Raw genomic sequence first — 12,011 nt, 5'->3', positions numbered from 1 at the left:
GTTAATGTGACTCTTTAGTGTTAATGTGACTGTAGTGTTAATGTGACCCTGTAGATGTTAATATATAAATTAATAAAAGATCATTAACCAGTTTCTTAATATTAATTTTTTACAGTTGACAAAAAAATCCTAAAAATCAATTCAACAAGATTAGAAATAAACACTTTAATTAACATTTCAGTAAATAGTAAAAAAAAAAAAAAGTATTTTAAAATACATTAGTTACCGATTTGTTGTTAATATATTTGTTGATACTCGGCCGCGTTATATTTAATGTGTGAACAGCACTACCTTGTGGCTGAAATCAGCACTACAGTTAAAATCCTCTTTACCACCACCACTACAACTGATTTATTATTATTATTATTATTATTATTATTATTATTATTATTATTATTATTATTATTATTATTATACCACAAGGTAAACTTCCTTACTGTTAATGCAAAAATAAAAGCTCTTTAAAAGTCTCTAAAACTTGTTGAAGATATTTTAAAATATTAAACAAAGTTAAAGATGAGAAAAAAAATCTATATATCACCTTTTTCTTTTTCTGACCTTCACCTGTCCACTTTGGATGCGATGTTTTCTCTCAGTATAAAGAAGCATCTGATGTTGTGTCTGTTCTAAAATAAACCGGGTTTATTTCTATATTAAATCTCTGTTTTTCAGGTTTATTTTATATTAAATCTCTGTTGTTCTTTCAGTGTGTTTTAGACGTGTTTACACCGAATCTTATACTTTCATATGAGCTTCATATTCACACCACTGTGGAGTGAGACATGACATTACTAATGATAAAAAGATTCTTATCAGTCAGTGAAGTTGGTGCAGTTTAAACTAGTACAGATTTATATGTTTATTATTTATTCAGTCTGGATCTAAGCTGAACGCCTCGTTTTCTTTTCATTTCTTTCCCTTTTTTTCCCTTTTCCTGTCCACACAGCAGGAAATGTGAGGTAATGCTTTTCCTCCCCGCACCCTAAAGGGAAAAAAGAGATCCCTGAGCAGCCTGAGTGTTGTTTTGTTTACACAGTAGGAATAAAATCCATGTAATCATTAGTTCAGAGATCTGGTGAAGAGAAGGAGAAGAATAAGTGAGCAGTTTTGAATGGAGACTGAAGTCCTGTGTGTTTTTGTGTCAATGCCTCAAACACGCTTTGAAAATCTTTAACACTTTGTGGACTTTGTAACGTTAGACCACTGGATTACAGCCCGTAATGTGAGACCACACACACGCACACACACACTCTTTGCACGCAACCACACACACACACACATACACACTCTTTGCACGCAACCACACACACGCACTCTTTGCACGCAACCACACACGCGCGCGCGCGCGCACACACACACACACACACACACACACACACACACACACACACACACACTCTTTGCACGCAACCACACAAACACGCACACTCTTTGCACGCAACCACACACACACACACACACTCACACGAACACTCTTTGCACGCAACCACATACACAAACACACAGGCACGCATCCACGTACTCCCCCCACGAGGCCCCTCCTTTATCCCAGAGTCTCATATTTCCTGTTGTGCCTGTGAAAGCTTCAGTAAGAATGTTAAACACTTGAGTTCTGAGCTTGTTCTTCTCACAAGCCTGTTGATTTTTTTGTACATTCTTCTACACTTTCTTCTAGACTGAGTCAGAAACCTTTGAAACACACTATGCTGAAGGTTCCTTGTCTTCTTGTAGCTTCTTTATGGCTGCAGCTTTTTCTCTGCAGCTTTTTAGGTCCGGTGGAAGGAGGGAAGGTCCTGGTGATGCCCGTGGATGGAAGCCACTGGTTAAGTATGAAGATCCTGGTGGAAGAATTGTCTCGTAGAGGACACAAAATGGTGGTTCTGGTTCCTGATACCAGTGTTTTGATCCAGGGCTCTGACAAATACACGACTCAGAGCTTTAAGGTTCCGTACACCAAAGCTGAACTGGATGGCAGCATGAAAATGCTGCAGGAGCGCATCATAAAAGCTCCGGCGTTCTCTGACCTGTATGAGAACATCAATGGGCTTCTCAGCTTCACGAACATGCAGGTGAAAGGATGTGAGTCGCTGCTATATGACGAGGCTCTGATGCAGGAGCTGCGTGAAAAACGCTTCGATCTCATGCTCACTGATCCCTTCCTGCCGTGTGGCCCCATCATCAGCGAGGCCTTCTCTCTCCCTGTGGTTTATTTCCTGCGTGGACTCCCCTGCGGATTGGACCTGGATGCCACTCAGTGTCCGTCGCCTCCGTCCTACGTCCCTCGTCTTTTCACAGACAACACAGATGTCATGACGTTTTCTCAAAGGGTCAAGAACGTGCTCATGACGGGCCTCGAGGGAATCCTCTGCAAAGTGATTTATTCCAGCTTTGACGAACTTACCAGCAGATATCTGAAGAAGGATGTTTCATATAGAGATGTTCTCGCACATGCTGCCATCTGGCTTAATCGATTTGACTTCACCTTTGAGCACCCGAGACCTGGAATGCCCAACATGGTGACAATTGGGGGCATCAATTGTGCCAACAGGAAACCACTTCCTGCGGTGAGCTACGATCAATTTCACTTTTTTTTTAGTACCATTTGACTTTAAATGATTTTCTTCACAAAACTGACATATTTGATCCTGCTATAGCACTGCTTTTGTTTTCCTGTTCACCAGTTTGACCAAACTTTAGCTAGTGTTTGGTATGAATTCATCCTCTTAACCTGCTTCATCTACTTGAACAAGAAATCATACATTTTAGCAACATTATTTTTGTAAAATATAACAAAACATAACTAAGTGCTTTATTCCTCTGTTACACTCCACAGCAAACCCATACTGATCACAACTGTGTATTTATTAAGAACAAAACATCACATACTTTTTATCTATTTATTCTTACAGTTGAGGTTTATAATGTCAAGTTTTGTTTATTTCTGTTCACCTGTAGCACCATTGTACCCGTTTCTGCTATTATGCTGTTGTTATGGAAATGATAAGGTATCAGAGCGAGTGCGTTCATATAAACCAGCGCTACAGTCAGAGCTGCTGTTAGAGAGAATTAATCAACACCTGATGAGCTATCAGAGTCGAGAGAGAGAGAGAGAGAGAGAGAGAGAGAGAGAGAGAGTTATAGGATTCATGCCACATGAAGCAGGAGTCACTGTTGCTGAATCACTCTGAGCTTGAAATCTCCTGATAACATTTAAACTTTCAGTAAACCATCAGTAAAAAATCAGGGTGAAGGTTAAATTGTCAAAGTAATCTGATTCTGAACGTGTGTGTGTGTGTGTGTGTGTGTGTGTGTGTGTGTGTGTGTGTGTGTGTGTGTGTGGGAGATCATGATAAAAAAATCAGATACCTGAATGCAAAAGTTCAAATAGCTTGAATTTAGTCTGATTTCATTACTTATAAAAATAGAAATCTGTGATTTTTAAACCTAGTTTAAACCTATTAATTATTATGATTCTGTTCTTTGCTACGTTGCTCAGCTAATCTCTTACTAGAAAAGGATAAAAAAGCGATTAACACCTAAAACCTAAACACAACAAGGTTTAATAATCATGAGCTAGTTGATAAACCTGACTGTCTCAGATGACTGTTATACAGAGAGTTAAATGATGTAATGAGGATATGAAAGAGATCTGATCAGGTCTCTGGTGTTATATCTGAGGTGTAGATACAGTTTGTACATGTGAGTTCTGTGATATAATCAGGATTATGCAGTTTTCTCCTCCTGACCTTTACACAGGTAACCAGGGAGCGCTTGTGTGTTTATCAGCAGTTTGTTAAGCTGATAGAAGACAAATAAACGCAGACTGAATTACTATAAATCAGTTCACTCACCCCGTTACTCACCCCGTTACTCACCCCGTTACTCACCCCGTTACTCACTCTGTTACTCACCACGTTACTCACCCCGTTACTCACACCGCTGTCAACACATCACTCAACACGTTACTCACCCGGGTACTCACCCGGTTACTCACCCCGCTACTCACCCTGTTACTCACCCCGTTACTCACCCCGTTACTCACCCCGTTACTCACCACGTTACTCACACCGCTGCTCAACACATCACTCAACACGTTACTCACCCGGTTACTCACCCCGTTACTCACCCTGTTACTCACCCCGTTACTCACCGTTACTCACCACGTTACTCACACCGCTGCTCAAACATCACTCAACACGTTACTCACCCGGTTACTCACCCGGTTACTCACCCCGTTACTCACCCCATTACTCACCCCGTTACTCACCCGGTTATTCACCCCATTACTCACCCCGTTACTCACCTCGTTACTCACCCAGTTATTCACCCCGTTACTTACCTCATTACTCACCTCGTTACTCACCCCATTACTCAACACATTATTCACCCCGTTACTCAACCCGTTATTCACCCCGTTACTCAACCCATTATTCACCACGTTACTCCCCCTCTTACTCCCCCCGTTACTCAACACGTTACTCACCCCGTTACTCACACAGTTACTCACCCCATTACTCACCCGGTTATTCAACCCATTACTCACCCCGTTACTCACCCCGTTACTCACCTTGTTACTCACCTCATTACTCACCTTGTTACTCACCTTGTTACTCACCCCATTACTCACCACGTTACTCACCCCATTACTCAACACATTATTCACCCCAGTTACTCACCTTGTTACTCACCCCGTTACTCACCCCGTTACTCACCTCATTACTCACCTCATTACTCACCTTGTTACTCACCCCGTTACTCACCACGTTACTCACCCCATTACTCACCTCGTTACTCACCCCATTACTCAACACATTATTCACCCCAGTTACTCACCTTGTTACTCACCCCGTTACTCACCCCGTTACTCATCTTGTTACTCACCTTGTTACTCACCCCGTTACTCACCACGTTACTCACCCCATTACTCACCTCGTTACTCACCCCATTACTCAACACATTATTCACCCCAGTTACTCACCTTGTTACTCACCTCATTACTCACCCCGTTACTCAACACGTTATTCCTGTTACTGTAGAAGCGATAATGTTTAAAAGCAAGGACATGAATATTATTTATGTATTTATTTATTTATTACTTTCCTCTCCTGAGCTTACAGGAACACGTGGCAGTGGTCTGTGATGAGACCCGTGTGATCCTGACAGTGAGGTTGATGATCTTGACCCTCAGCTGATGAAAGTTACACTGATTTGTGTTTCCTGTGCAGGATCTGGAGGAGTTCGTGGACGGCTCTGGAGATCACGGCTTCATCGTGTTCACTTTGGGAACCTTCGTGTCTGAGCTGCCAGAGTCCAAAACCCAAGAGTTTTTCAAGGCTTTCAGACAGATTCCTCAGAGGGTGAGGAGGAAATACATCTTCTACATCATCACACTTGTGGTGGAAACATTACACTTAAAAACAAACAAAACAACACGCTTCCTGTTGTGTAGTTATAGGAAAATAATCAACAAGTGTTCGGTGTAATGAAGCGGACTCACTGCTGCTGATGAGGATGAGGATGATGATGATGATTTGATTTGATTTTCAGGTTCTGTGGCGATACATTGGAGTCATTCCTAAAGATGTTCCTGAAAACGTCAAACTGTTAAAATGGCTTCCACAGAATGACCTCTTAGGTTTGTTTATATGCATGTGCCCCCCCCACACACACACACACACACAAACAAGTCTACACACACACACACACACAACTCAACAAACACATTTACACACACACCACATATAACACACACACAACATTTACACACCATCCCACAACATACAACCCATCCCACATGTACACAGAAACATATAGAACACTTATAAACCACACACACAGATATCATATACAAACCAATTTAACACACACACACAGAAAACACACACACAACCCCCCAACATACACACAGCAAATGCTCATACACACCTATCACACACACAACCCCCCAACATACACACGCAAAACCTCACACACAAAACACTCATAAAACACACACTTATCTCTCTCTCTCTCTCTCTCTCTCTCTCTCTCTCTCTCACTCACACACACACACACACACACACACACAAACACACACACACAGACACACACACATACAAATAACCCCCTCTATTTTATTACTGAGTGTAAGTTTCCAGTGATGTTAAGGTCAAACCCTGTAGATCTCTAACAGTATATCTCTGTTTCGAAAGTTTTACATGTTTAAAAATAATTATTAGTGATATTGAAGTAATAAATCTGATCATTAATTCATTTATTAAGAGAAACAGACACAGCCATGTTGCCCACATCACCACTCCTAAATATTTACTACAAAGAAATTAGTGAATAATTCAAGAGAAATTGATTAAAGCTCTAAATCAGGGCTTAGTTTAATCCTGTAATACTCTGTAAAAAAAAAAAAAAGAAAACATGAAAAATGACATTTTTGTAAATATTGCTATTCAGCTTATTCATAAATATTTATCTGCTTCCTGTTTTGCTCTATAAAGTAAAGTTTTTTCTGGTCTGTTTTTTTTCTGTTAAACAGCACACCCCAAAGCCAAGGTGTTCATCACACACGGAGGATCTCACGGGATCTACGAGGGAATCTGTAATGCCGTTCCCATGGTGATGATCCCACTGTTTGGAGATCAGAGAGACAACGTTAACCGCATGGTGGTGCGTGGAGTTGCTGAGAGACTGAACATGTACGACCTGATCACAGAGAACCTGCTGATAGCAATCAGGAAAGTTCTCAACGACAAGAGGTAATGACAGAAAACATTGTAACATCTGGAACACGGTGGATTAAAATTATATAAACGTGTGTAATCTTAGACATGGTCCTGTAAAAGTATGTTTTTTTTAAAGTATGGAAGCAGTCTCCAGCATCATGGCTTTGTTACATCAGAGGTAAATCTGTAACCTATCTAAAGGACAGAGGAGTTTACACTCTTTGATGGGTTGCGTTTTTTACCAAGTTGCTAACTAGCTAACTACCCGACTTCAGCTAAAAGATCAGTTGGACAGATGCACACGCAGCCACATGCTACTAATTATCCTGATATGCTTTTATTTAATGATACGCACTTTATTTCTTGAATCTGATTGGAGAGAGGGTGTTTGTATTGATGCTCTCCATCTAGTATTTTTTTTTGTTTCTATAGTAACAGCAGTTTCTTCTGTAACATGACTAGCTGCATTTATTTGTCTTATTAACTTAAAGATAGAGAGATAAGAGAGAGATTCTCTTCCAGATGATTATTTTTCCCATAGCAACACGACTCAGAGGTTTTTTATATGAAACAGTCATTGCTGTGCTTCATAATGATGAAGACTACACTGTTTTTGATTCACAGCTATAAAGAGAAGATAACAAAGCTGTCTATGATCCATAAAGACCGGCCAATCGAGCCGCTGGATTTGGCTGCATTCTGGAGTGAATTCGTAATGAGACACGGAGGAGCCCAGCACCTGAGCCCGGCTGCTCAGCAACTCAACTGGGTTCAGTACCACAGTCTCGACGTCTTCGGCTTCCTCCTGCTTGTTCTCACCACTGTTGTTTTTATCTCCGTCAAAACTTGCATGTTCTGTTTCAGGAAGTGCTTCAGAAGGACTCTGAAGAGCAAAAAGGAGTGAGGAGGTCAGAGAATGTTCAGGAAACTAATGGAGATCGACACATAAGACTTTATACTGTGATCGTCTGAAACAGATACACCGTCGTCATCATTGTTTTCTTTTTAATATCCAGAGGTGCCAACATTTATGCTTTAGCCTTAGTCAGAACCCATTTCTATGGTGACATAAAAAAATCGATGATTCTTAACATTTCCAGCGAATTCATCACTCGAACGCTGGTCAAATTCACCCAAGGGGAAAGGACACAGGATGTGATAGATCTACTTACTTTCATCTAGGTCAGCGGTCTCCAAAGGGCCGGTGTGGGTGCAGGTTTTCAATCCAACCAAGCAGAAGCCACACCTGATTCCACCTGTTTAATCAGCTGTTCTTGGCTTTTAGTAGACTCTGGTGTGGCTTCTGCTTGGTTGGAATGAAAACCTGCACCCACACCAGCCCTTTGATAAGATTGGAGACCCCGATCTAGGTCAACATTGACCTGCAGATTAACAAGCCTGTGATTGTCAAGAAAATATTGTTAAGTATCACACACTAAATGTTTGCTTCTTTGTTTTTTCTTTTTTCTAATTGTCTCCTGATGAATTAAACATTCTACTCTACTTTCTCACCCTCCAGATCCAGCACACACCTAATATTAACATACGCTTTTACCAAGATGGTAAAAAAAAAGTATTTACGTAGTAACCCTGGATTAACCTTCTTTAAACTTTTCTGTTTTTCCCTCAAACTTTGCAGTTTCTGTGATTGTACAAATCACCTGATAAAAAGCACTGTTCAGGTTCTGAATGGGTGTAGGTTGCTAAGCAACTATCTCTAACATTCGAACACTGCATCGTTTCGCACTCTTCATGTCTGGCCCCACGTGGGAGCCATGTGAAACATTCCTCTAGTCGGGGTAAAAGAGGGGTTTAGAAAGACAATAAGCTTTTAGGAGTGTTGATATGTTTTTCAGTAATGGTAGCATCTCTGAATATGCTAAAGGATTTTGGAAGAACATCTGTGCTTAATTTGTAAAGAGATAAAGAGATAAGTCTAAGTATCGGTGCTGCTTTTCAAAAAGCCACATTAAACCATAATCTCTTTAAACCTCACACTTAATTTCCTTCTGTTTAAACAGTCAGAACCGGTGTAGTGGGTCGGACGATTTATCGCACCGTGAATTTATGGTGCTGTTCTACCTCTAAAAAGATCGCTACCTCCTGCCTACGGGCCTTGAATGTTACAAACGGTTTACGTTTAACCTTACATTGGATGGATGTAACTCTGGGCATGTTTCCTTTTAATCTGAAGTGAGTGTTTAATCCTTGGCATTTTACTGAGTAAATAAGATGTTTTAGTTTATTAAGCAGCTTTAGCACAAGTGCAGCGTCGAAAAGCTGTTAGCTAGCGCTAGCTATCTGACTATCTGACTTCAGTAGAGTAGCTAAATGACTATCTGAATGTAACATAACATTTGAAAGAGCTAACACATACATGCAACAACATATTAACAAGTATCAAATACACTTTAGTTCTACATTCTAAATGGTCAAAATGTGTTGACCTTCATTTTGCTTTAATACACTATCGTTTCTATAGTAACAGTGACTTCTCACTAACGTGACAAGCTGCATTTTTTTGTTGGTTTGTAGAATTTTGTACAGTAGAGGCTGTAGATGGAATGACTGTTTATAGCTACCGCAACATTCACTGTAGGAAAATGAAGTATGAAGTGTTCTTTTATAAAATAAACAAAAAAACATTTACAGCTGTGGCATAAAAACAATCCATGACACATTATTTTCACACAAACAAATGTTAAAAACAAATGTTTTATTTCTTAATTATTAATATTTGAACAGACACACTGAGCATTTTCTGTGACTTTTGTGTAATCCATAATTTTTTTTAACGTTTTTGTTTCCTTCATTGTGTTCTAAAGGTGCACAAACTTTTGCACACAGCTACTTGGTGGTGCTGAAATCTAATTTAATGTTTAAAGCTAAACTGATTAGGGGGTCTAATAGGTTTAATTATTTTATTTCAGATAAGTCTTTAATAAAATCTTTTATTTCAGTCTTTAAGATTTAAAAGATTGTTTGTTTTAGATTTAATCACATTTAGGAATTCTTTAAAAGTGAATTATGAAAATGGTGAATGATTATTTTTTTCTCTTTAAATGAAAGTTTTATTTTATTATGTTTAATAAAATAATACCTTTGTGATGTGTTACAAAATTTCCAGGCAGTTTCAGGGTACATGTGGAACAGGTGGAAAAGATCCGACAGTGTTGGTTTTAGTTAAACAGCAACGTTATTTTCTTATCTACTGTAACTGTATTTTATCTCCATGGTGTTAAAGTGATCCGGTATATTTTCGAAAATATTAGAATTTTCTTTTATTTTGATTCCCATGATTCTTTGTTTTGTGTTTAATTTTCTTAGTACACAATAAAAAAAAGAAAACCTCTCTTTTCCTCATGTTTTTTTTTATGTTTTTTTTTAATGTGGTAAAACATTCTCACATTTTAGTTTTTTCTTGTTATGAATGAAATATCAGACAAATGCTAACATCAGCTAGTATTTTATACTGAGTTCTGAGTTACTTCAGTGATGTATAAGTTATGAGTTTATCGTGTTTTTGGTGATGTAACTTGACTTTCGATTGCATGAATCTAAAATGCTAACATCAGGTAGAAAAACTAAAATGCTAACATCAGGTATTTTGCTGTAACAATCAGAGTACCTGGAATAACCTGGATAAGCTCAGTATTTGTTGAATGGTGTGTGTTTTAATCCTGTGTGTGTTTAAAGCTTTTCAATGTCCTGATGTATAATCAGTTATAGAAAGTGATGCCATGCTAATGATAATTCTAATCCTTATGATAACTTTGTGAGCTCTAGCTAAACCATTTGAATTAACTGAAACATAACTTTGTGTGACTGAGTAGGCTTCTAAGTTTGTCTTTTAGGTCTTTTGCGTAGCTATGGGATGGGAAAGCTTTCAAGACTTCCGTTCTGTTGGTTGCGATTTTATGCAGTCTTAAGAGGGTCACGGGTTATTTGCAAAATGGACTTTTTGACAGTAGGAAGGGATATGTGCCCGTCGTCCACATAAAAGACGCATGTGATAAACTGCTTGACATCTGGATCTCAATCTGGTTCATATTGTAGGACAGAATGATGTAAGCCGTATATAGCAACCGCTCGAGATTCCCAAAGATGTGAACGGTCATTCTGTATTCTACAATGTCTTTGGAAATGTGACTGTTGCAGAACCACAAGAAGCACAAGTAATTCCTGTCTTCTTCTCAAACACTGAAACAATAAAACGGTTCAATGTCTGCTGTGAGGGCAAGTGCTACCTTTCTGAAGAATAGTATAAGCACTCTGAGCAGTGAGTTGTTATGATCTGGTTCGGTTGATATCATGTCATTCAAATGATATGGCCTTGTACTCTGTGCTGCTGTCAAAGATGACCCTAATATGTTTGGGTTTTCTGGGATGGTATACACCGGTGCAAATACCAACATTCCTCTTCCTTTTTTATTGGAGGGGTGATTTCTGCATGTCTATTTTTTCATATTTTGTCCATGAAAGTGATAAAATGTTCTTTCATGTCCTTTTCTTTTCAAAGTTGCAGACAAGAGGCGGTTTTGTGTTTGTGGCCTATTGTTTGGCAGTTTTTCTCATGGTGATTTGAATGGTAATGCAGCTGTCCTGTTACTGTCTTTGTCTCTTGTTAGTCCTTTGGTCATGATTTTTAAAAAGCATTGTCCTGAATGGACGCTGGGATGTAATTGTCAAGTCTGGTTTGTTTGAACACATTACACCCTGGTCAGGCTCACATGTGGTGCTGTCACACGTTTGCTTTTATGATCCACCCCAGGTCCAATTTCTGTGTGTAGGGTGTGTTATGAGGGCCACTTATCTGCTTGTGGACTTTGTGAACTTTCACGATGTCCCAAACAAGGATTACAGTATGAGTATTTGAGTGTTAGTGTCCAACTGGGGCATGAAATGAGCCACAGACTTTAGATGATTGCGATGGGTGGCTACACTAGGTGTGGGTATCTCCGCTCTGTCATTTTTAATATTTTTACATCCAAGGCTAGGCTGTGGGATGTGCACTGTACCATCTAAATCTTCCACTAAGTAACAAGTGGCTCTCCTACTCATAGTCTCTTTGATAATTGCACATGTTCTTAGTGAGTAAGGGGGAGCTAGGGCCACAGTTATTAAAAAACTTAAAAAACTCTGGGTGGACCAATGACCTCTTACTCTGTTCATCATGAATGGCATAGAGTCATACTGCTTTGTATGGACTGCCTGCAGGTATACTTTTATGAGACAAAATTTAGAGCATGATCTACCTGCCTCACTTTCACCACAAACCCGAGTGCATTTGTAGGT

At 39.4% G+C, this 12,011-nt stretch overlaps 1 protein-coding gene across 1 annotated transcript; it reads left to right on the top strand.

Annotated features, from left to right (window-relative positions):
- Positions 1-1,476: 1,476 nt before the first annotated feature.
- LOC113653159 (UDP-glucuronosyltransferase) lies at positions 1,477-10,068 on the top strand. Its single transcript, XM_027162627.2, has 5 exons — positions 1,477-2,564; positions 5,226-5,357; positions 5,548-5,635; positions 6,530-6,749; positions 7,341-10,068. Exons 1-5 carry the CDS (start codon positions 1,704-1,706, stop codon positions 7,618-7,620), a joined length of 1,581 nt encoding a protein of 526 aa, XP_027018428.1. The 5' UTR covers positions 1,477-1,703; the 3' UTR covers positions 7,621-10,068.
- Positions 10,069-12,011: the final 1,943 nt, after the last annotated feature.

Source organism: Tachysurus fulvidraco, chromosome 6, assembly GCF_022655615.1.
Source record: "Tachysurus fulvidraco isolate hzauxx_2018 chromosome 6, HZAU_PFXX_2.0, whole genome shotgun sequence".
Taxonomy (NCBI): domain Eukaryota; kingdom Metazoa; phylum Chordata; class Actinopteri; order Siluriformes; family Bagridae; genus Tachysurus; species Tachysurus fulvidraco.
The sequence above is the reverse complement of the archived record's forward strand: the minus strand, read 5'-3'. Positions and strand labels throughout refer to the sequence as shown.

Excerpts from the sequence above, each read along its gene's own strand:
- LOC113653159 (XM_027162627.2), top strand. The coding sequence starts at position 1,704 with ATGCTGAAGGTTCCTTGTCTTCTTGTAGCTTCTTTATGGCTGCAGCTT. Across the intron at positions 5,636-6,529 it reads TCCACAGAATGACCTCTTAG|CACACCCCAAAGCCAAGGTG; the intron begins GTTTGTTTATAT and ends TCTGTTAAACAG. Across the intron at positions 6,750-7,340 it reads AAAGTTCTCAACGACAAGAG|CTATAAAGAGAAGATAACAA; the intron begins GTAATGACAGAA and ends TTTGATTCACAG.